At 34.7% G+C, this 26487-nt stretch overlaps 1 protein-coding gene across 2 annotated transcripts in view; it reads left to right on the top strand.

The window, feature by feature from the left end:
* Positions 1-26143, top strand: part of MYOM2 (myomesin 2) — a 72408-nt gene extending 46265 nt beyond the window's left edge. For both annotated transcript variants that reach the window (XM_015859344.2, XM_015859343.2), the window contains 18 exons: positions 1190-1368; positions 1564-1678; positions 2258-2414; positions 2524-2630; positions 4361-4405; positions 4808-4944; positions 8089-8233; positions 8346-8405; positions 9845-9912; positions 14493-14606; positions 16014-16101; positions 17225-17263; positions 17920-18025; positions 20531-20694; positions 20982-21018; positions 21148-21170; positions 22017-22072; positions 25054-26143. In XM_015859344.2, the coding sequence (XP_015714830.2) occupies positions 1190-1368; positions 1564-1678; positions 2258-2414; positions 2524-2630; positions 4361-4405; positions 4808-4944; positions 8089-8233; positions 8346-8405; positions 9845-9912; positions 14493-14606; positions 16014-16101; positions 17225-17263; positions 17920-18025; positions 20531-20694; positions 20982-21018; positions 21148-21170; positions 22017-22072; positions 25054-25353 (1940 nt within the window). In that variant the 3' untranslated portion in view covers positions 25354-26143. The remainder of the gene's footprint in view (positions 1-1189; positions 1369-1563; positions 1679-2257; positions 2415-2523; positions 2631-4360; positions 4406-4807; positions 4945-8088; positions 8234-8345; positions 8406-9844; positions 9913-14492; positions 14607-16013; positions 16102-17224; positions 17264-17919; positions 18026-20530; positions 20695-20981; positions 21019-21147; positions 21171-22016; positions 22073-25053) is intronic.
* Positions 26144-26487: the final 344 nt, after the last annotated feature.

Below are 26487 nucleotides of genomic sequence, written 5' to 3'. Positions count from 1 at the left end.
TCGAGCCCTAAGAGAATGCTTTACCTTCCTTGAAAATTCCTTGAAAATTTCCATGAAAAGTCTAGTATTCAACCTCGTAAGATCTGCAGCATATACTCAAATGTTTCTTTTCTGAAATGTACTTATGTACTACTGAGAAAAACTCTGTGATGCACTGAATCTCAGCCCTGAGAAATTTCTCACACGTTGACATCAAGTAAGCTGGAATGGCAATCAGATTTGTTTTCAAGGTTTTCCTGCTTTTTGTTGTTTTACATGATGAGACTTGTAGTAAGAAAAAGTAATATTTTGATGTAGGCAAGACTAACAGCACTGGAAAATCCCTGTCTCAGGTTTTATTATTTTAAATTTAAAATGCAAGAAGCAAGCTTCCAGCTACATTATTTGTCTGAGAGGCAGTATTCTGTTATAGATGTTGTCACTTTTCTTGTAAATGGATATGATTATGCCTTGATAGTCTATAGATAGGGATAAATACCAAGAATGTAGTAAAAACTAAATGCTATAAATTCAACTGAATGGTTCTGGGACAGTTAAGTGAAGGTAAATAGCAGTGAGAGCATTCCATGATAGCTGCAAAGGTAAGAATTTATTTCTAGAATAAATCAGGATGTTTTTGGTGTAAATAGTTATCTTAGCAGACATACTATGTAAAAGTTATTCTTGGCTATCATTATCCACTTCCTATTGAAGAATGCTCTTTTGCCAAAGAAAGTGAAGCCTGATTTGAAGTCCACTGGTACCAGTTGGTTTTGAACCAGGCTGCAGGATGTACACCATGAAAAAATACAATCTTGATGCTAAGTTGAGAACCTGGATCTACGTTCAGTGAAGCAACTTCGTTTTGGGGCTGGAGAATACACAAAAAAGTTCCATTCCTTGTTGTAAAATTTTGAACAGCATAGATTGTCAAACTGAATAACTTTCTGCTATAATGGAAATATTGGCATCCAGATAAGAGTGCATGCTTTGGAATGTTAATGTCACTCACCACATAAAGCATATCTTGCTGTTTACTTGAATATAATGAATAACAAGTTTATTACATAGGAGGAGATATTTGGAAAGAAACACAGTCGAAACAAAATTAAAATTATATATTTCCATGTCTTCAGGAACAGTTTAAAAACTTTATTACTTCACTGATGTGAACTTCCATATATGTTATCAAATGTTTGAATTGTTTTAGGTCCTGCATATGATCTCACAGTTTGTGAAGTTAGAAATACATCACTTGTTCTTCTATGGAAAGCTCCTGTGTATGAAGGCAAAAGCCCCATTACTGGGTACTTAGTGGACTATAAGGAAGTAGATACAGAGGACTGGATCACTGCTAATGAAAAACCTACTTCACACCATTATTTTAAGGTAACGTACAAACATTACAGTTTTTGTTAATTCAAAATTGAATTTTAAGAACATCTGATTGAGTTCAGCAAAGCTGCATGTTTGAACTTCTGCTAATAATGTCTTCTGCTAACATTATCATATAGCTAAATGAAAGAACTTAGACTGTTGTGTTGTTTTTTTTTTTAATTGGCTTTGCTATTCATCTTTTTCAAGGTTACCGATTTACATCAGGGTCATACCTATGTTTTCAAAGTTCGTGCAGTGAATGATGCTGGGGTTGGCAAGTCATCTGAGATATCTGAACCAGTGTTCGTTGAAGCAAGCCCTGGTAATGGACTGTTTTACCTCCTCTGCTTCTGAAATACCTGCAAAGAGATTTAATCACTCTGACCAGATATTGTAGGACAAATAAGTATTTCACAACTTCAAAAGCTCTTAGCCTTAAAACTGAAAGAAAAACTTGGTGTGAATTCAGAGGTACTACCAAGCCTTGTTGCCTTACTTACTGCAGGAAATATTTTGATAATTGGTTGTTTTAGTTTTTTTTCTCATAATCAGAGGTGCTGCTGTGATGGGTGAAAAGTATAACACAGCTAATTTATTTAAGCTTCAGTACTGAATATAATTTACTTCAATTGTATGTATCTTCTCTTATTCAGTTTCATTTTATTGGTTTGTTTCTCAATAAGCACGTAGTATTTTTAGTATTCCTTATTTGTTTAGAGCAAGAAAGTGGCTAGAATGTGATGCTGAATCAAAATATGACACAAACATACTTCAAAACATACAGGTAAACCGACATCTATTAATGGTAATGGTTAGCATCTGCATAGGTTTTTATCATTTCTGTATAGCACTGCTAAAGAGAAATGCAGCATTGACATTTGTTTTGATTCTCATTTTGCAGGAACAAAAGAAATCTTTTCAGGTGTGGATGAGGAAGGTAATATTTACCTGGGTTTTGAATGCAAAGAAGCTACGGATGCATCTAATTTTCTGTGGGGAAAATCATATGAGGAGATTAAGGATTCTGATAAATTTAAGATTGAGACAGAAGGAGATCAGTAAGTCATGCAATCATCTGTATCAGAGTCCTAGGAATTTATACTATTAATAAATCCCAATAGCATGATAAAACCCACTAATTATATCCTTCATTATTGATTATTTTAGTTCTAAGCTGTACTTCAAGAATCCTGATAAATCGGACATGGGAACTTACTGTATTTCAGTTAGTGACACAGATGGTGTTTCATCCAGCTTCGTTCTGGATGAGGAAGGTAAGGTTCTTACCAGCTCAGGTCTGTATTTCGTTACCCCATCTGCAATAAACATTTTCAAAGAAAAAGAAACAAACAAACCTCCCATTCTTTCCTGTGGATAAAGAGCAAAAAAAGAATGATATCACAGCAGGTTTCATGTTGTTATATTTTTTTATTATTATCACAATAATGAAATTTAGTATAAATACAATTTAATACCAGTGAGGTGCATAGAATTAGGGAGAAGAATCTGAGAAAAAGAATGTTCCTTTAACAAAAAGTAAATATATTGAGTTCAGTCATCTTTTGGTATAAATTGATATTAATTTTGTTTTACTTTATTGTAGCTGATTTATTTCATTGGAGTTGCAGTGGATTTGCTTCAGTCTGACTTTGGTATACCATATAGGGTTATGGAGGTGAAATGCAGAGAGAACTTGGCTATTCTTTCACACAAATATTTTTGGAGCTTTTGCAGTCCACATTCTGCAATTGTTGAGTTCTTAAATTAAGCATGATTGTCTCTCCTGCCACCTTCTTTTTAAGATATTTAAGGATGAGGCCTTTTTTTTTATTAACAATGAGGCCAAGTGAGAGTCCAGTTGTAGGCAGGATTTCTGTCACAGTGCAATCAGCATCAGTCTACCTTTCACCTTCCATTCAAAGTTGGTATCAAGTTTTTAAAGTTTTTTGTACATTTATTAAAAAAAAAAAAAAAAAAAAAAAGATTATCCAGGACATAGATAAAGGAAGATAAATTTGTAATATTTTGAAATTTCTGTTGAATAGTGTTGGAAAAGACAGGCCTGTATTTGATAATGGTAACTTCCTTTTTGTTTAGTTTTGAAGCATGTCTCTGAAAATGCTTTATAGGTCTTGTTACCTTAAGTCCTACCTTCTAAGTTTTTCTATACAGGACAAAGTGATTCCCAACACATATTTACCTTATGTCTTCCCTTGTCATATCCATCACTCAAAATTACACCTGTATTTGTTCCAAAAACAAGTGTCTGTTTTCATATCTCAGTGCCAAAAAAACATTATTTCACTGCCCACTTCAGAAATACTGGAATTGGCAACAATGTTCATATTCTAAATCTTTATTATTAATGGTATGGGGTTAGTCTGAAAACCTAATAATGTGATTTCTAGACACACAGCCTTTATGAGAATGTAGTGCATTAGATAGAATTTTCTTCACCTTTTTCAGACTAAGTTGCACTCATTGTTTCCTGCCATAGTAAGCAAGATTTTCAGGTGCCTTGTCAGAAAGGATGTCAGTAGATAAAAATGCCTCATGCACTGTCTGAGCTGTTGTCTTCCATCCTTAGTTTAAATCTCATAGGAAGTTTAATATAGAGGGTATGCATGAAATCATAGAATCATAGAACAGTGTAGGTTGGAAAGCACGTTAAAGATCATTCAATTCCAAACCCTCTGCTGTGGACATGATTGCCACCACTTGATCACACTGCTCAGGGTGGCCTCAATCTGGCCTTGAACACCTCTAGTGATGGGGCATAGGAAATAGGAAAAATCAACTTATAAAAAATGAACTCATAATAAATCCATGTATCATACTTTTAAATTTCTTACAGCTTATATTTAGGGAATAATTTTCTAAAGAAAATTGTGTATTTCACATGTAAAACTTAAGGAGATTATTTGCTCATGCTCATTTATAACTTCGTTGACAATCATGACCATATTTTTCAGAATAAATTAAAATGTGCTTTTCTGAATTTCAGAGTTTGAACGTTTGATGACAATAAGCAATGAAATAAAGAATCCAAGTAAGTTGAAGACCTTAATCTATTTTTTACTTCTAAAATAAATATAATTACATACTAGTGACTGGAATTTTCAAAAGGATCTTCCTGATACAATGGCAGCTTCACTAATCAACTTGATAATAGACTATAAGTTGTTTCTAGCTTATTCCTTTAATAATCTACAAACTGTAAATTGTAGACTCTATTTTCTCTTTGAGAAAGTAATTTAAAAATGAGCCAAAGACATTAGATGTCTTTTCAATGCATAAAATTACTTCTATATTCAGCATTCCATAAATAATGGGACGATATAATGTTTGACTACAAAAGTCCCTTAAAAGAATTCATGCATTGATGACTTATGATTGCTTTTTTTTTTTTTCCTTTTTTTTTTTTTTTTTTTTTTTTTCCCCCTCCCTGCAGCAATACCTCTGAAATCGGAATTAACTTATGAGGTTCTGGATAAAGGAGAAGTCCGTTTCTGGATTCAAGCTGAAAGCTTGTCACCAAATTCTACCTATAGATTTGTTATTAATGATAAAGAAGTTGAAAATGGAGATGTAAGTGCATTTGAGTACTAGTATATTTGTGAAACTGCTTAATGCAACTTTAGACATTAATAATATATTTATATTAGAAGTTTAAAGCCAATTTATTAATATCAGTGTGATGATATTTGAAAAAAAAACAACAACAAAACTATAACCCTCGGAAGTCCATGCTCATTTTTTGGAGCCAGATAGGTAACAGGAAAAGAAAAGGGGAACTTAGCCCCTTAATTAAACATATTTGACTAAAAGTAGCGAATAAATATTTTAGGAAAATTGCTCAATACATATGAAGCTGCTTCAAAGTACAGTTTTTGACTGCAAACCATCTAGAAATACTGCTCCCTCTGAAGCCAACATTGGCAGTTTTATATATAGCATGGGAGGTACTTGACCATGCAAGAACCGTCATAGACATAAAAGCTTTAGATGGTGTCACTTTCATTTTCTTTAATTATTATTACTATTTTTAATTTTGGCCTAGACATTGAATTGTTACTGACTGGCTACACAGAGATGAAAGAGTACAGCTTTTTAGCTCTAGGAAGCCCTTTCATGCTAAGGGACACTAAAAAGATTGGGCTGTGAAGAAATCAAGGTTATGTTCTTGTGGACCTGTAATATGATTCATTTACTGGCCATAATGTTCAGCACTGGGAATATCTTTTCCTGTGAGGAATACACATACAGTGCAGCTATTTGAAAAGTTCAGTTTATTCTCAGGCTTGCAAAGCCTGACTTTGGCCAGAGGAACTTATCTGCATTTTTATAACACAGAAAAACAAGAAGCATTTCCTTTCATGATATACTTGCTTTCTAAGCAGAATACTCCTCTGTATTTTGTACTTCAAGAAATAATAAACTCTAGCACTGAAAACCTGAATTTGGTGATTAGAATACATTGAAATGGCAATATTCAGTCTTGGCAGGCTCAGTAGAACAGAAAAAGCTATTTTTAGCTCACATATGTTTTGAAAGTGTTGACATCAGAAGGAGAGTCTTGAAGTGCAGTTTCATTATTTCACCTTTTTAATTAGTAACCCATAGGTGACATTTACTTTTGGAGATTGATGATATTTTTGTGGAAAGTCACATAAAAACCCGGTATTTATGGTGCCCATAAAATCATTGAACTTCATCTTGCTGCATAATGGCAATACTTAGAAGCCTAATTACACTTTAAAACCTGCCTGGAGACTGGGCTAAAGTCACTGAACATGTTCAATAGACCGTTGTGCTGGTGAATTGTAGTCTGATTCTTGACACTGAATAAAATGATATTTTTTTTTCCTTTAGGCCCTACCCAGAGAACAGTTTCCATAAGATTTTGAAATAATATGAAAATGGAACAAACCATGTCCCAGTTAATCAACTGTCATTTAAATCTTTTAAAATCTTTTTTCAGAGAAAGTCCACATTTTTTGGAGATGTGAAAAAGTATCAAATTAAAATATTCACCTTGTTTTTTTTTTTTTTTTTTTTTTTTTTTTCCTGCTTCTGGAAAGCCTCAACATTCTCCCTGGAAACTCATTAAATGAATGCAAGTGTTGTCCTTGACTTCTGCGGGCAAGAGAGTATAAGAGAATTTGAATTTGCATTTCTTGATGGGTTGCTGCTGTTATTAGCTCTCTTTTATTCAGCTCTCTCTACTGGCCTATCTCGTCCTGTCTTATATATCAATACTTACATAAGTAATTTTTCTACTTACTTTCCCTATTAAGTCTTATCTTTTCATATGATAACTTTTACTATATGTTGGAAAATCCATGCCAAATTATAAAATCCTTTTCCCTTGTTATTTTAGGCAAGTGATGTACCTCAGTCACTTTCCTCTAAGGCATTTATTTTTTCATTAGTTACCAAATTGATCTGTTGGCTACTGCTTTGTTTAATTCCAGTATTTTTTTTCTTTTTCTTCATTCTTCAGTAACCTAACAAAGATTTAAACTAGATTAGTCTAATTGCATTTCCATCAATGATAATATATTTTTAAAGAATGTTTCCTGGCACCATCCTGTTAAATATTTTATCATGCAAACAGTCCTAGCTCTAATTTTTGGTTATGTTGCAACATAATTATTTTGGAACAATTCGCTTTGCACAGAGTACTATATAAGTACTAATAAATCTCTAATGTTTACACATTCCCTTCTTTTCTAATTGATTACAATCTCTTCCTAATGCTTTTCAGATTTGCAGGAGCCCATAATTTCCTTATGAACTGTGCTCATTTCTTTTCATTCCCAAAACTCAGTGTTCCTTATTGCCCAGTATTTTCTTGTAGTTTCCTGTTTTCTTGAAGATTCCTGCTAAGAAGTTATCTTTCTAGAATGTGTAATAGAAAAAGCACCCATTTAAAGAATATTAACAGTGAAATCATTTTAATCATTTGAAATTGAAGTTGTTATTTGGTTTATTCAGTGTTCTCCAATGGCTATAGTGGGTTGATAGATGTTTTGACAGAATTCTAATTTTCCTTTGCTGGACTTTTCTGATCTTTTTAGTTCCTGGCAGTTCAATTGGCTCTGAACAAGGAAAACACAAGTTACATGTTCTCACTCATGGTCTTAGTCTTTGGGCATCTCTGGAAAGAATCCATAGCATAAGATGAGCAAATTATTTTACCCTCCCTAAATATACATTTTTAAGTAAGAAAAGATCCAGTATCAAGCTTTCACATACACCTCAGAAAATGTTTAGTGGTCTTAATGGCTTGAATTTGTTCTGAAGATTCATTTACAAGGTACACATCTGGAGTTCCACATCTGTACCTATAAACACAATATTCCAGCTACCTGTGGAATTTTCTAGGAACGTTGCTTCAGACTAACTTTGTTGAACTGGAAGCTGTAATGCAATTGGCTGTGGGGGCATACCTCCAAACATGTGTAGCACAATAAACTATTATTTTTAAATGTTAAACATCTGTATTATTATGATTTGAGGGTTCCAAATGCAGCAGCACACAGAGGTTTCCACCACCACTAGGACCTTGTTTGACAACAGTGAACTCAATCAGGACCCTGATCTCATACTACACAATACAGAAGAAATGAAAATGATTAAGTGTGGAAGTACTGTTACAAAACATGTCTTATTTGGTAGGGAATCATAAGTACTTAATGAAATAGTAAATTTATTACTTGTTTATTTCAGAGGCACAGGATAAGTTGTGACCATGCAAATGGCATTATAGAAATGGTGATGGACAAATTTACAATTGACAATGAAGGTACCTACACAGTACAGATTCAAGATGGAAAGGCCAAAAATCAGTCTTCGTTAGTTCTCATTGGAGATGGTAAGTTCAATGAAAAATTAAAACTCTGACTCATGTGAAGAATTAAACTTCAATTATTTCTTGAGTACTTTTATGACTAACTGATTATTCATTCACCTCTTCTAAAATTCAGCGTTTAAGACGATATTGGCTGAGTCTGAGCTCCAGCGAAAGGAATTCCTCAGGAAGCAAGGTAAGAGAGTAAATTGGTGACTTGAGGGCCATTTTGCAGCTAATGATGCATTCCAGGTGAATAGTAAGTGTTTCTGACTTCCACACAACTTCATTAGAAGATGAGTATACTGCACAGTTGGAGAGGATATTGAAGCCTTGCTGGATATGGATCCTGTTTTCCAACACTGTCATTTAAAACTTGAAAACTGCAACATTATTTTCATTAATTAGAGAAAAAGTGGAAATTTGTATAAGAGGTTATATTTGCTGAATATTCATAAGAAGAGCGCTTATTGTAGGCTTTGATCCAGCAAAACACTTAAGCACGTTTAGTTTTAAGCATACAAGTTGTCCCTTTGTTATAACTGACAGAAGAGCTGCCAGTTCAGAGTCAGACAAGGAAGATTAAAAGTCTAATCCTGTGGATTCTATCCAGGCAAATCTCAGGAACCAAATATATGTGTATTTGTTATATATCTGCTAGATGGTTACACTTTGTTAGGTACTTTTTATAAATTTTTTTTGGAGCTAAAAGTAAGAATTACTACTAGATAGCTAATTCAGAATTCTGTCACTGTGAAATACTGAAAGAATTGAGTTTGAGCCTAGTTTGTAATTTCTACTTGGCAAGGAGTTGACTTTTATGATGAACGTAATGACAATAATTACAATTTGTTCTAAACAGCTTAGGTAAAGTTATCTGATTAAGTACTGTAATTGTTATATTCTATCTTTAAAGAAAAAAAAATTCTCTTTACTGCATAAACTCACAAGAGATTCAGTTCTCAGTAATCTAAGCAAAAGTCTAGAAATTTGCCACATCTCAGATCTGAGTATAGCAATTACAGGCTCAGATCCTACGGACAGGAAAACATACTCATAAATTTACTGATATGAGTAACTACAACAGCTTGAAAAGGACTAAACATATCAGTAATTTTTCTTATTGACATATATATTTGGATTTGGAACCACAGTAGGGAACAGGAATATTTTTAAACTTCAAATAATTTGGACAAAAGTTGTCTGGCATGGTATTTTGGCTTCAAATATTCAACTGATTGAGTGTCAGAGCACATTTGTCCATTATCAAGTTCCACTTGCATCTTAATTGCAACTATTTTGTTTCTTTCCCATCTTTACTCAGAAATTGGGCATGAACATATTTAGTAAACTTGTTTGTGTCACTTACCGTTTTACGTTTTGGAATGCTACATGACTTATCCTAGAAACAGACATGTGCCTCAGGTTTCTAATTGGTACGCTAAACATGTGGGCTAATACAGTGAATAATTCCTGCAGGATTTTTCCCCTTGTGCATTAAGGAGTGTCCTCTGATCATTCTGATATAGGGATATTAGAATGTAATTATCATTCTTTTTGTTTCTTTTGCTAGAACTATCAGATATTCTTTCCTTCCTTCTACAACATATGCTTTAAGAATGTTTTGTTTCTTAGGTCCCCACTTCTCAGAGTTTCTATATTGGGAAGTTACCGATGAATGTGAAGTTCTGCTGGCTTGTAAGGTGAGGAAAGACACTTGAAGTTTTTAGAATATGTTGCTTAATAGTCGAGGAGAAAAATGCAATAAAAGATTTTGATCTTTTTATAATTAGATCCTTTTAGACATGGTTTAAACTAAACTTTCTGATATTTTCAGCAGTAAAACTAGTCATAATCTACCCTCTTCCAGTTGGCCTTCTGGACTGCAAGCATACACTGCTGGCTCATGTTGAGTCTTTCATCTTCTGACATCCCTAAATCAATCTCCTCAGGGCTGCTCTCAAGCCATTTTCCATCCAGCCTGTATTTGTGAGTGGATAATCTAATCTTTTATAATAACCGTGAGCCATAAAATTATTTAAGTGTAATAACCAGCCCAAACAGGTTTTTCCTCTATCCACAAAAAGTATCTCAGAATCACAGAATCACAGAATGACCCAGGTTGGAAGGGACCTCAAGGATCATGTAGTTCCAACCCCCCTGCCTAGCAGGGCCACCAAACATACACTCAGTTTGAAAATCATCACTCATACATCTCAGTTTGAAATCTTTCCTCACTGTTTTCTGATTTGGAGGTTCCTCTACTAATATATATATATATATATATATATAATTTAATCAAATGTAGCTAAACATGTAACAAAAGTTTTAGAATGAGTGCTATAAAACAGGATTTTTATTATATTTGGCTAATGACATTCAATTCTTTTGAAAGCTAATGTGTACAGAATTCAGAGTAACTTCTGCTATTAAGGTCTTGTATGCCATTCTAAACTGATGTATTTTCACTTTTGTTGCTCTTCTCTAGAAAGACTAATTAGAGGCCTCAATTAAGGCCTCAAACTAAGTTAATTGAATTCAGTTAGCATCAAACTGTTCTTCACTGCCTTTTCCTGTAGCACATACTCTACTGTATTCATTTTCTCCATTTCTTTTGAATAATTTTTTGACTTTTAATTAGATCAACTTGAATCACTCATTATGAGCAATTCACATGCATCTTTTTTATTTCTTCTCTCTGCTCACTAATTAGGAGGCCTTTAACCTCAACTTATTCCCAGCAGAACTGACCTGGGTGGTGAAGCTGCCACTCGGTGAGCCCTGATTTTACCACCAAGGCTCATTAACTAGTGTGGTACCTTTGCTGGTACTGAGATGTATAGTTGCAGCACTTTGTAATCTCAACATGCATTTGCCTCAGGCATGAGCTCTGCTTATCCTTTTGTTCACATGTGGAATTGTATTGATGAACCAGTTATACTAGTGTTAACTCTCTACAAATTAATCTGAAATTATCCTTCATTTCTTTGACTTTAGAGCCAGTTTATACCACCATGAAAGGGTGATACACTTTTTATTGGTGTATCTTTTGTTCATAGGCTCAGAAAATTTTATGTAAATGCAATCTAGGATGTGGGCTGTCTGTAAACTCATCATTTTAACTATGCAGTTGACCTTAAAATATTTATTACTGTTAGTGGGTGACTGGACATTAGGTTCAGGCCATTGTTGATTGTGACTCTAACTAATTTTTATACATAGGAAGAAGCTGAAAATTGAAAGGATTTATCTTACTAATTTCAGGTACCAGACATTTAAGTTAGAAGAAGAGCTGCTGCCTCAACCTATATTTGCAGTAATAAAATGTCCAATTAGCAATCTCTGCCTCCCCAGGCCATATCCTTATATTCACACTGCTCAGTTGGCTCCCTGTAGATAAGACAGGGCATGCACAGGATGCTTAGCACTTGGCACAGGTCTCTTCTAGACTCTGCCTTGTGCCTGTGCGCAAAAATAGTTTTCATAGGTGCTTTCACCTCTTGAAAGAGCCTGGGATAATGTGAAGGAGTGCTGTGATCTTCAGGAGAGGGTTTTTGGCCAGGACCTTATCAAAGGCTGTGGCACGGAATGATGTCTTTGGGAACTGGATGTTTAGGTATGGCAGAGGACTGATGGTATGATCCAGGTTCACAACATAACAAACATATGTGTATTGTGTTATATAATAACACATCCAAAGAAGTATACATTCCTTTCGGTATCGCTTCCTTTCTATGAGATTGGACCTAATTTAATTTTTACTTCAAATGTAATTCTAATGATCATATTATTGGCATTGTAGACTTTGAATGACAGAGGGATATGTTTGTCCACCTGAATGATAGTTTGATGGTGTTTTCTCTTTTTTGCATGCTTGTTTTTCTATACATGCCAGCATCTACTACCATTTTTCTTCCATAAGTTCTAAATTTCAGAATGTTCAGAAACTACCTACTTTTGCATATCTTTGACTTATTTATACTCTATCTGTTAAAAGCAAAATTTTTGGTGTGTGACTAAACAGTAAAAAAAGTAATTTTTCATAGTAAAAGTCAACATCAAATAACTTTGGCACTGCAAACTGCTTGTGACTGAATCTCAGGGTATTTATTGTCAGATTGAGAACTAACAGACTTTCATGAAAAACTGCTGAAAATTTTTAAAGGTTTCTTCCTTTAGGCTTTGTTCGAATTAAATTGCCAGTCATCATATGGCTACAGGAAAAGCCACCTTATAGTTACTGGCAAATGTAAAATGCTTCTCATTTTTTCAGGCAAGACATTGCTTTGGGCCAGATTGTGAACCCATACGCTTTCAGAGGCATATAGCAACCACACTGATTATTACACAGCAGTATATGTGGTTATATTATCAAGAGTAAGATTTCTCTTATGTAAAAAGTTAAAAGATTGGTGCATGTATTTTCCTCCCTGCAAGCCACTTGATATATACATATATAGAAATAAATTAACTCCTAGGCTGCCCAGTATCCATTTGTTTAGATATTTTCAAGATTTTCTTAACTGACTCCCTGGGGACTAAGAAAGATCTTACCAGGCATGTACTTCTACCAAAGCCTTGTTAACTTGGGGTACCCTATCCCATGACCTGGAAGTCTCAGATGGGGAGTGGAATAAACCCTCCTATGATTTAGTTAGAAACTGTTAGAGACCTACTGCTCCACCTGGACTGCCACAAGTCCATGGGGTCAGATGGGATCCACCTGTGAGTGCTGAGGGGGATGGTGGAAGTGATAGCCAAGCCACTTTGCATCATCTATCAGCATTCCTGGTCAAACCAGAGAGGTTTCAGAGGATTGAAGGCTTGCCAATGTGATTCCCATTTACAAGAAGGGTCATAAATAAAATCCAGGGAACTGTAGGCCTTTCAACCTGACCTTGGTTCCAGGAAAGGCAGTGGAGCAGATCACACAGCATGTGCAGAACAGCTAGGGGATCAGGCCCAGACTGTGGGTTCATGAAAGGCAGGTCCTGCTTGACCAACCTGATCTCCTTCTATAATCCTATATAGGATTGTTCAGTATGGAGAAGAGAAGGCTGAGGGAGATGTTGTCGCGGTTGTTGTGAGGTAGGGGTTGGCCTCTTCTCCTATGTAACGAGCAATAGGACTAGAGGAAATGGCCTCAGGTTGTGCCAGGGGATTTCCAAGTTGGATGCTGGGAAATACTTCCTCTCTGAGAGATGAACTTGTAGGTCTTTTTCAACTTTGGTGATTCTATGATTCTACGATTCTGTGACCGGGGACTCAGGCTAGGCACACAAATAACATTGCATTTATGTGATTTTTGGAATGAAATGAGGATAGCAACATCAAATAAACTCTAGTACTACTGAAGAGGAGAAAAACAAAATATATTGCCAAGGTTTCTAATCACAGCTGAGATTTTGGCTTCTTTGAATTCACACTTCTATGCCATTCATCCAGCAATATTTTGTGTTTCTAATGCACAATTTATATTTCAAAATTATAACAGTACATGAGATATACATGTACTCTATGTTTTACTCAGATCAGCTGTAATAATTACTCATGATCAGCTACTATTACAGCAAAATTTTGGCTTTCAAGAACCTTTTCTGCATTTATACTACTTTGTTAAATTCTTTTGTATCAAGAGACAGTCCTAATTTGTTGGATTCCTCAAGTCTTTGTATTCTCCTAAGGACAGGTAGTGGAAAAAAGGATTTCTAGTGCAGCTTACAATTTTGAAGTCTCAAGTGTTCATGGAATAGTAATTTTAATGGCCCTTTGTGGTGCTGCCCTGAAGGGCATTTCTTAGGTAACCAGGATAAATGTACAAACTGAATGAATGTTCTCCAATATAGGGTCTAAATTTTATGTTACAGGTCTCTAGAGACATATGGCAAGCACAGAGGACAGAGGAAATTTCAGCGGCTCTAATTTCAAATATATTTTTTACAGATAGCTCTAGACAAACTGCAACCAGATAACAAGTGGGCAAAACTCCTTAAGAGAAGAATCTGACAGAATTGTCTTTAAGGATTTGACAGTGCTCTGAAGCTCTAAGCTGCCTACTTCCAACCAGTTCTTTGCTGCAAATAAATGCTGTAGGAATAACATTCTGCTAAATAGGACTTAGTTTGAATTATTTATTTATTTATTTATTTATTCCACTTAACTTGATTTGACATGTGTTATAAAATATTGGCTTCTTATTCTGCAAGTATTTTTGTGACCATGTATAGTACAGCATCTTTGATCAGGATATAGTCATGATTATGTGCCATTTTCTGCTGTACAGATTGCAAACACAAAGAAGGAGACTGTTTTCAAGTGGTATAGGGATGGTTCTGGGATTGACGTTGATGAGGTGCCTGATCTGCAGAGGGGAGAATGTCACCTCACTATTCCAAAGGTACAGTATCACCTACTGATTAGAAATGACAGCTTCTGCTTGATGTACTATGGATTTGCCAGGCAGATCACTCAACCAGCTGTCATGATTTCTATGAACAGTTTTAACAAAAGTCATATTTTCTACCCTTCAATTAGCTAGTGAGTAGTTACCGTGAGTAAAATAGTATACATTTTTGCTATAAATGCAGACACTTCTTGCTTAAATTGCTTCAAAATCCTTAGGTGAACTCTGTGTTTTTTTGTTTCATTTTGTTTTTTCTTATTCCTTAATTTTTCAGTTTGCTCCATCCCCTTGTATTTTATGGTTGCCTTAGTTTTATTTCCTGAGGTATAAGGCTTTTTAAGATTTATCTTCTTGCAAGCAAAATAATTTGTGACTGAAGCCTTATCTTGAATAGTTGCTTTCTTTCTCAACTGTTGAAACATCCCCTAGATCAAGTCGTTGTGTTTTCAGCATAATGTGCATTAAGTTTAACTTTTTTACTTATTATTATTATTATTTTTAATTATCTTCATGTTTTTATAATTTATTCCCTTAATGTCACTTGCAACAGGATACTGGCTTTTCAGTGGCTTTATTTTTCCTGTGTAGACTTTTTGGAGGGAGAGTGGTTTCAGCTTGTCTTGAATTTCTCTCTTTACTTGTCATTTAACAACGTGACACTTTTCCTATTATTACTTGCTTGCAGGCTTGTTTAAGATTCATTTAAGCAGCCTCCAACCTGAATATAAGTATTTACATATTTTCCTTTAAGTTTTCAAATAAAATAAAAACACTCAAACAAAAAACTACTGCCTTTAAGGCAGTATCACTGTGTTAATTTATAGAATGTTCGTTTTCTAGGGTTAATGAATGCACTATTGTAGCACACGTGTAATTTGACTATAGCTGTTGCTTGAAGAAATCCACTTAGTTGATTCTTGAAAAGTTGAAGGGTATAGATGCATTGTCTTGCTCTGCACATAATGACTCCAAAAAAAAAAAAAAAAAATAATAGCTTCAAGCGAATAAAAATTGCATTCCTAAAATTTATGTGAGTTGCAGTTACCCTCTATTACGTCTTACTAAGCTGCTTCTAGTTTCTGCTGATAAGGATCAATCTCCATGTTTCTATGAAACAAGAGAAAGAAAGGAAGAAAACTCACAGTTCATTTGAATGGAACTTGTATTACATTCTAGGCTTAGGAACTAGATATAGCTACTTAAAAAAACAAAACAAAACAAAACAAAAAAACAACAAAACATTTACAATCCATTTATATTTTCCCATTGTATCTCTGGTAAGATTATTCAATAGTAAGTTAATTGCAGTACTATGTCTGTTGTTTGATTTAGAGAAGCATGCAGAGGTTAAGCAAATATATTCATATCAAGTTGGTCAGTAAACATCTGCTTTTCTTGTAGTTGTCTCGCAAGGATGAAGGTGTTTATAAGGCAACACTCTCAGATGATAGAGGTCATGATGTTTCTACTCTTGAATTATCAGGAAAAGGTAATATTTGGTTTACCGTGTCAGAGTAATGATCTCTACATTCTCTCAAAAGATGTTCAACAGATACTTTTGCAAATTGCAAGCTAGCAAGCATATTTGGGGTTCTTCATATTTCAGTGCCTTCCTTATGGCATTGAGGCCTCAACTGTTGATAAACAGTTTAGAAGCGGTGACATAATATAAGACGTAAGTCTTATAATGATTACTTTCTAGCACCCTCACAGTGAAGTAAATTTTAATCAAGCAGGCACCACCATTTACGTGGGATCTTTTGTAAAGAGCTCTTTGTCAAGTTCAGTAAGTTTTAATGTCTACAGAAGACCCTTTAGCACCAGGTCTTTCAAAATGCCAAATACATTGAGGTGGGAGTCTCAGTGGGGACTGACTGTTACTCTGATTGTAAAATTGTAGAGCTGTAATTCAGAAACTGTGAAAAAACAGACCCAGTTGTAGAGAAAAAGATGTTCACACTCTTAAATGATTTGCCGTTCAGCAGAGTTGCATTTTCAAGTAAAGTTTGTGCTGACCACTGGAATGAACAGAAGATACTGTGGTTCTCCATCTTATTGTCAGCTGTCCTTCCCAAGCAGGAAAGAACCCCTGCTTTCAGTGCTCCAATCTTCTATTATTTTGTATAATGTTCTCCCCTTCCAGCATCCCATCAATACTGTGATTTTTTTTTTTTCAAGTTTGGTATGATACCTGGTGTTTATTTGCTGTCAAGAACTTTATATTTGCCAAGTGCTCTGCTACTGGGAGCAGATGGGTACTGTTTTCTCCAAAAATTTAATAATCTTTTATTTCCCTTGCACTTTCCTCTGAATGTGAACCATCAAATTAATGACCTCTTATTGTTTCTGGCATGAAGGATACACTGCCAAAGATCTGAAAGCACATGGCAGATGCTGCATGCAGTGGGTACATTCACTGACACAGCACAGAATTCATGTATTGTACGCAGGTAGTCTCCAATTTATCTTGTACACCTGTTACAATTTTAATGGTTTTCTTTGCCTGAGGATATGAAGATTTCCCATATCACTTTAATTAAACTAAGCATAACAAAGCTATATTTTGATTAAATTTTGATGGTACATTTTCTTTTTTTTTTTCCCCGCCACAGTGTATGATGATATAATGTTGGCACTGAGCAGAGTCAGTGGTAAGTAAATGCTCTCTTGGATTTTCATGGAGTGTTTTTATAGTAAAGCCATCTGAACCTGAGGCAGACAATTTTTACTGTAAGTGGGAAATCTATGACAGTCATGATACACATTTTTATGGGCATGCTATTAAGGTTTTGATTAGGCATTTGACCTTGCTAATTGACATTATTAAGAGGGGAAAAAAGTATTATTTCACCTGGCTTGTTTTGTTTAGATACTGTGACAATGTTATAGCAATCATTTTCTTTATACTTCCCATTAGTGACTGAGCCTTATGATGCAGATAGAACTTGATTCTGATCCTAATGCCAATTCAGAGCCATTTCAGTGAAAGAATAGGAATTGCACTCAAATAAATTTTGCATGCTATTAAAATAATAGCACCATTATTTTATGGCAATTTTATGACTATCTGGTTACTTCACAAAGAATCATGTCATAATGTTTGTATATGATCATAAAACCATAAACTCCCACTAAACATTCAGCTGACACAAATCAGCAGATCTCCTTTGAGAAGCATGAATCATTGTCTCTTTATGGTACTTGAGAACAATGGTTCAGATCTTGAAAATTTTTTGGTCCTCCATTTGACAGTTTTTCGTTCATTTCATTGTATGGTTTGATTTAAATATACTCCATTTCACCATAGGCAAGACTGCTTCTCAACTGAAGATACTCTGCACTGAAGAAGGAATAAGGCTCCAGTGTTTCTTGAAGTACTACAATGAAGAAATGAAGGTCACCTGGTCTCACAGGTAGATGAGAATATATTTTCAAGTTCATGACTATATTCAAATTTATTTGAGAAAAATGTGGCCTTGAAGACTATTTTGTATTCTGTGACATTCCTGTAGAAAGTGTAGCGCATGAGTAAATTTCTCTTAACAGCATTTTATATTCTCAGTTCACGTAGGTGGTAGATACAATAAAAGAAATATTCACAGATTTGTCCAGTACATAGAAGTAATAGTACAAAAAAAGCACCTACAGTGTTTCAGTCTCTTACTCAATGCCAGATTTTTTGTCTTTCACTATGTTATTCTAGTTGGTTCAAAGACAGTTAAGACTTGGAGCATAGTTTTCTGTTCAAGGTTTCTCTTTTCTAGGAATGGATAAAATCCTCCTCCAGAAGTACGTGAATACCAAAGATTTGCTCTCACCATTTAATATAAGCCTGTACTAAGAAAGCAATAAACCACAACATTCAGACTTTTTCACACCAAATATTTTAATTCTATTCCTCTTCTTCGAAATGACAGAAGAGGAAGGGAAAGAAGTACAAAATGTTATAAGAATAGTTATCAGAGCTGAGAGCATAACTAGAATTCCACTATAAAATTTCAAATACTTTTTTTCACCCTCACATTATTTTGATTTTAGACTTCAGTTGTACTTTTATTCATCTGTGTATTTAGAGTTAAATGTGTGTCCAAGTGTTTTGGTATGTTGGGCCTAAATTGTTTTGGAAACTACATGGAGGATTTTGAAGGATTTTAAACCTCTTCAGATATTTTCAATTTTCACATTCCTTGATGACCTCCAAAGATGACACACAGTGAAGAGTTCTGACCTGGACAGAAAGAGGATGATGTTGCTGTACATTGTCCTAGTCAGTTGGAAATGTGAGAAAAGTGTCAGTGAACATTAGGCTCAGGGAGTGCAGGGAGTGCAAGCAGACTTCTATGAGGGTGCTCAGCTTTACTCATAACTTAAGCTTTGTATTCAGTAAGTTATGCTCCTTCTTTCAGTAAATTTGATACTTGTGTGATGAAAAGGAGACATCAGCATGCAAATTTATATCTGATAGCTGATATCCCCCATATACTGATATTCCAGATTTTATGGTAGGTTTTCCATGTTATGTTATTAAAAACATTTTGAACAAATCGCATTTCAGTCATTTCATAAATATTATGATTAGGGGCTGAAATTCTTATGAAGATCTAAAACAAATACTAAAACCAACCAACCATAAATAACCAGCATCCTCTACACTCCCCCATACTTGTTCCTTTTTCAAATGGAGTTCTAGCATGTTATTCCTGGACAAGAAAAAAGACTGAACATTTCTTGTTTTTAAGCAACTGCACTTTCATCATGAACTATAGTAAACAAATTTCTAGCTAGCTTTGAATTATCCATTATAACGAATAGCAGGAAATATAATTATAAGACCTGAGACCAGAATGCATTATCCACTCATGGCACAGTAGGGAACAAAGTATTTAGTAATAAATATTTATTTCTACCCAGGTATGTATTTCAATATACTGAACTCAATGTAATCCTTTTACAGAGTGAGAGAAATAATAAAAATTTATTTTCCTCATCAAACTGGCTATGAAGCCAAATCAACCATGTCTGTGCAAATACATTAACTGATCAAAGAAAAGCCTATGATGACTTACTCTACAAAACAAACAAACAAACAAAACCTCCAGTTAAGTATGCTTTGGGAAAAGGGAAATAAAAAAATCTTTAGATAATGAGAGAAAGAAAACTTCTTTGCAAGCCATTGAAAATAGGTTGGTTTCCATACTCTTCCCAGATGGTTTCTTCTATTTCCACTCTTCAGAACAGATTATGGAGCAGAAGAACAACTGATCTAAATTAACAGGGCATTTCTTATATTTGAGAAGTGATAAGGGATGATTTGTGATGAGTATTAGAATGCTACTCTTTGCTTTTTTTTTTTTTTTTTTTTTTAAGAACATATTTACTAATTATCAGCAATTAGAAAATTTGCTTCTTGTCTTGATCTTAAAAACAAATGAACAAGTAAAGGTGTATTTTGTGTTGATGCAAGAATAATATGCAAGTCTTTCATTATTTTATTAATATTTTTTGGAAGTTAATGAAAGGTAAACATTTTCTTCCTCTCATAGAAAAAAATACTTTTTTCCTTAAGTTGACTATTCTAATGTATACGAGAGCACTGTGCATGAAGAGTTTAGAACTCTGAAGTCACACAGCATATTCACATTCAGATATATATGGGAAAATAGACACAAGTACAGATGTCTTTGTTATGAGAGAATGAAGGTGTAAATCTTCAGAAGGAAAGCTGAAGTTAATGATTCCAAAGTGTTTCATACTCACACTAGAAAGAAAAGAATCCCTTGTGCAATTGCATTCCCTAGTTGCAATTTATTTCTAATTTGGAAACAGTATGTTGTCCTTTGTAACATTTTATGGATGCTCTCCTGTGGAGAGTATATATGAAAAGAATGTTTGAACACATTTCTATTCATTTTTTCAAGGGAATCTAAGATTTCTTCTGGTGAAAAGATGAAGATTGGAGGTGCAGAGGATGTTGCTTGGCTGCAGATAACTGAACCCACTGAAAAGGATAAGGGGAACTACACCTTTGAAATCTTTGGTGGAAAGGAATCCTTCAAACGTACACTTGATCTGTCTGGGCAAGGTATATTTTTAAGATCATACTTATGTGGTGAATTTTCACAGATTAAACAGAATTAATCAGGAATAAGAAGAGGAATGCAGTAAAAATAGCCTGTGGTCAAAATTAGGTGCAATTTAGTTTTTACCACTAGTGACACTGGATTCAGGATTTGGTTTTCCCTTCTGCTACTGCTTAACACTGTTGTTTTTAAAAAGGATTTGGTAAGGATATGTTTGTAAATGCTTATACTGAGCCCAATATGCAAATAATGTTCATGGACAACAACTCTCTCAACTGTTTTGTTACAGCTTTTGACGATGCTGTTACAGAATTCCAGCGACTGAAGTAAGTGCTACATCTTTTACATTTTAGTGCTATAACAATAATATTATCACAGGAACATTATTTCATTAATAATCTTATTAATAATATGTGTTTTTTTGTTTTTTTTTTTCCTCTTCTCAACAATTTTAGGGCAGCTGCTTTCGCTGAGAAGAGTAAGTTTATTTTACACTTTATTTTACATGTTCTATATTCTAGTTCACTGTTTTCTGTAAGACATCTATCATGATAAGTTGCCATACATGTCAAAGTTCTGTAATGGCAGAAATCACATATTACTTCAGAATATTGCAATAATAATAATAATTTGAGGGTTATTTCTCTTTAATTCCAATGGAAAGCTTCTGAGTGTGCATTTTACACATTTTGCAGTGATCCACTATGTCTTATAGGATCTGCAGAGTTTTTGTGAGATATGAGTGTCTGAGTGTCACACAATGAGGTATTGACAGAAAGATAAGAATTATAATGAATATTGGGATCTGCATATTAAGTAGAAAAAAAACTGCTAATGACTGTTGGATACAGAGCATGTTGAAAAAGAGATAGTAGGGAAGCTTGTTACTGCAGGAGCTCTGGTACAAAGATCCAGTGTAGCTTGAAAGACACTTCTGCCCATGAAAACGATGGCAGGACAGATTTTCCTCTCATCTTAAATATCACTGCATTGCTGAAAGTATCTGCTTTGCTTTGCTCTTTATCCAAAGTAAAGCTTGGTAACAGCTTCAAGGCTGTTGTGTCTATCAGCTTACAACTCCATAGCACAATCTCTGCTAAAAATGTGAGGGAACCATAAAATATGTTAATAAGAAATAATACAAAATATTGTGAAAAGTACATTACTTCATATTTAATTTACCAAGAATTCCGCTGCATGTCTATTCCATGACAAGCCCAAACAGACATCATGACTAGTGTGACACCATGTTAATAAAATCACTAAGAAATGAATAACTTTGAACACTAAACTTCACTCATTTATTTATTATTTTAACTCCTAGATCGTGGTAAAGTTGTTGGTGGTTTACCTGATGTTGTTACTATAATGGATGGGAAGGTAAGAACAGTTTTTATCAATGAATCACTCTGCTGAAATTTCACACTAGTGAAATGTTTTCTTCAGTGGGGAGAGGTAGATAATACAGATGATTCTGCAGAGTTGAGAGAAAAAGGAAGTAGTCATTTAGTTGTGTTGTGAAGCATAAGTACCACAAGCTGGCTACACAGGGGAAGCACAGCCTAATTCCTATCTCAGGCAGGAAAGGTCAGCCTTGAGAGGTGCTTGTCTTTTGTCCTGATTGAGGGGAGACTGAATTAACTGCAGACTTAAATCTGGGCTGGGTCTCAGCTCTGTGTACTGAGCATAGCAGTTCAAGGAGAGAAACCTATCTTGCCCTCTAGGAGAATCTGAAGAGGCAGGAGAAGACGGCCACTCTCTGACACCCAATGTAACACAAGAGGAGGCACTTGGAAATGGTTGTTCACACAGCATAAGAATTGAGTGCATAATTAAATAGTCACTGCAATTGTAAAAAGAATTGTAAAAAGAAAGTATTTTTTCAAGAGGTTCATAATTTATTTGTGCTTTTATGAGTTAGATTAAAATAGATTTGGGTCCCAAAAAAAGGAAATGGTAATTTCCTAATAAAAGAAATCCAGCAATGGCTATTAAACAGTCATCTCAGTACAGCTTGTACTTATAAACTGTTTATAATCCGACAGATTGTGGAAGGAAGGAAAGTGCACTTGAAGTAGGATCACAGCATTCATTCTCATCTTTGTACACTTCTTTATGCAGATGTTTTTGACCACTAAAAGAGCTAGGACTTTGTTCCAATGTACTATAGCAGATCAACTTGTGAGCCAGTGTGACTCTTACTATCTGTAGTTTCTTAAGAGCGTGTTGAACAGGGTGTTTTGTATACTATGTGACATACATCTTCAGAGGCTACAGCTGTATTACCCTGTGTGAAAACTGTCCTTCTCATGGCCAGAGAAAGGGCAACACATAGCTCTTCCAAATTTTATTGTACATGGCCATTTCTAGATATCCAGATACAACCTCTTTAGAAGTAGTGAATCAAGGAGGCCTTGCAGTGGATGCTGAAACCTGCTCAACTCTGGACCAAATCAAGATGAGATGATTTTATTCTTGTCCTATTCCTTCATTTGCGGTGCTTTCTCATTGTAGTAGACAAAAGCACTTCATGGCAAGAAAGCCAGTCTCTTGGGAAGTTAGGTATAATTTACTTGATGACCAACATCTTAGTTTTTGTTAGGAAACAGCCAGGAGAAGTCAACCTTGTGCATGCACATAATAGCTGCAGTTTCCTCATAAAAAATTATGCCCTAAGGCCCATGACCTTAAATTAAGGAAATGCTACATAAAAAGTTTCCAGAAGTTAGAAGAGTTCAAAGAGGCTTAACTATATGAGGATTAAATAACTGAATATCCAAAGGAAATACCTCTAAAATCAAGTAAAGCAAAACATACCAGAAATAACTGAAATTTTAAATTTGCATGTAAATTATATATGAATAGGTACCATGCAAAATTCATGTAACTACGAATGAGAAGTAGCTATACAAAAAGAAGAAAAAGGAAAGAGGTTTCCTCACACGATGGAATGTTATATCTATGCAAATATATGAACACAAGACAAAGCTTTACTAAATCTTGTTAAGAGGGTGTAAATGATTTTAGTCCACATCTATAATTTAACAAATTAGAACAGGCCCAAATGATCTAAAATGATTTTGGAATATATCTACTTTCTGGCAAGCTTTTAATATTAACATATTAAGGCGTGATTAATTATTATGAATTATTAATTGCTCTTAAATGAGGTCATTTTTGAGGGCAATAGTCATGAAATGTTGCTCAAGTTACAGAAAAGACAATGAGATTTAAACTTGCTGTCTTCTATCAGAATTAGTTTCATTTCCCAACGTTTTATTTTCATGTTTACATTACTCCTTTAAATATTTTATAGTAATGTTAGTTCCTATAGGTCATTAGTTAACTTCGCATCCTACATGATATCACTTCTTTAAGTATACTTGCACTTATGTAGTCATCAGGTTGTACCCAGTGAATGTAAATCTTCCTTCAACATTCCCCTCTGATTCTGGAGGCACACCATATGCAAAACTGCTTCTACTTGTGTATGTATGGTGCTTCTAATCACTTAAAATTTTTCAGATTTTTTTTTTTCTCAATGTGTTATATCAGTCCTATTTGTTCACTGGAATTCAAGAAAAATAGTGCAGAAATCATGCACGTGCTCACAAGGATTGCGTACGTATAAAGTAGTGAAAACAGGGTTCAGAAAGTGATCCATATAGATTTGGAAGAATAACCACCAAAATTCTGCGAGCTTCTTCAGTCCAAGTTCAGTTCTGAGAAAACACCTGAACTGTCAGGATCACCTACGAAGTCATTTCTGCTATTCTTTTAATACACTGAGCATGCATGCAACACTTTCACAACCTTTATGAATTATTTAGTCTTCATAAAATATTTCCATTTTACGAGTCAGCAGCATTTGTAATCAGCTTCTGATGATTCATGTTATGTACTATTTTTTAAATGGTTTTTTTTTTTTTTTTTTTTAATGTCATATTGAGGAGTAAACCCAAGAGGCCTAGATTGGAAAAGATTTTCTCAGTTCTCTTCTCTGCTGTGTACAGGGAATCTACAAGGTTGTTTTTAAACCTATCATTGCTTGAATATCATGTCAGACTAATGGCTTGCCAGGAGTCTCCTGCAGGCAGGACTGCATTGGCAGTCCTACTTAGAGTATTTAGAATCTTACCCTGGGGCTATTACTGCATCACAGTCACTGGAAAGATGGTGGAAAGTCTCAGTGGAAGAGAAAAATATAGAAACTCTACTTTTCAGTCCTCAAGAACATGCTACCTGTCTTACTTACTTTAATTTACTAGGAATAAGAAATGTCTGAAAGTAATACTGAGAATATTCTGTTTAAACAAATCTGACTAATCCTTAAAAAAATATTTCTTTTTTAACTCCCTTAGACTCTGAATTTGACCTGTACTGTGTTTGGAAACCCTGACCCAGAAGTGCTTTGGTTCAAGAATGACAAGCCCCTTGAGCTTAATGAGCACTATTTGGTTTCACTGGAACATGGAAAATATGCCAGTTTGACAATCAAAGGAGTGACCTCAGAAGATTCGGGCAAATATAGCATTCATGTCAAGAACAAATATGGTGGGGAAACAGTAGATGTCACTGTAAGCGTATACAGACATGGTGAAAAAATACCTGAAGTCAACCAAGGCCAGCTTGCAAAACCTAGACTAATACCACCATCATAATCTAGTTCTATCTAGAACACAGGAGCATGATAAAATCCAATAAGTAAAGCTTGTAACTATGTTTGATGAACAAAGTAGTATATGTGAGCTGTAGCTGAGGTATTCCCATACATAACTGATAGGTACTCTCCAAACGGAATCTGAGCTTTTCGAAGTTTGCTTTAGGCTGGTAGCTGTGCTACAGCGCTGTACACACGTGCACTGAAAACATTATGACTACATGTAGTAGGGTAGTACTTCTAAATAGCAAAAAGCCAAATGCCTGCAAAAAGTTCCTATGGGCAATGGCAGATTGCATAAACCTACAGTAAACCTCCATTTCTACACATCCAAAAAAAGCCATTGAGCACTCTCTCGAGAAAATTGAGAACAAATGTTTCATCATAGAAGGTAGTGAACTGTAGTTACATGCTCAGAAATGATTCCTGCTCTGTTACACACACAGTCCCTTTGGCTTTGAAGCCTCTGATCACATAACTTTAGTGGATAGTCTCTATTTAGTAATTATATTGTTATTTTATAGTGTGAATTTTTCCTTAGTAGTGCTCAGTAGTTTTACAGATGTTTACTGTTTGCTCATTGAAGCGTAGGTTACATGGTTGTATTTTGTTTTTCTTGCATTGTGCTAATAAAACTTTGAAAGTCACCTTTGCTACTCACTGCTCCAAATCACACCTAACTAGTTTTGTTTACTCTCTTTCATTGTTTAATTATTGCTTATTGCACAATTTCACAGCTGGTAGCATGCAGACAATCAACTTTCAATAAATGCAAATTATGGTTAATCACAGTCACTGGGTGGCACTTATGATATTAATTTCACTCTTTGCAATACAGAACAAGATGCAAAATCAAACTCATATCAAAAGGCATGTATATAAACTCAGTCACTTAGGATAATTACCCCTTTGATTCTCCTCTATCCAAAATGAACAAAAAAACTCTTCCATAGATGACATAATGTTCTGCTAAACTAAGATTTAAATATGTTTAATACATTTATATTTATGAATGTCTTCAAGAATACTGTTCATATCTTTCATATGTTTAGCACTGTGTTTTTTGGTTTTGGTGGTTGTTTTTTTTTTTCTTAGATCAGGTTCTCCATTTCATTAAAAGTTCTTTTACTTACTT

The sequence above is a fragment of the Coturnix japonica genome, chromosome 3 (genome assembly GCF_054131305.1).
Source record: "Coturnix japonica strain WE chromosome 3, WE-NBRP24, whole genome shotgun sequence".
Classification (NCBI taxonomy): domain Eukaryota; kingdom Metazoa; phylum Chordata; class Aves; order Galliformes; family Phasianidae; genus Coturnix; species Coturnix japonica.
This window is presented reverse-complemented; position numbering and strand designations above follow the sequence as displayed.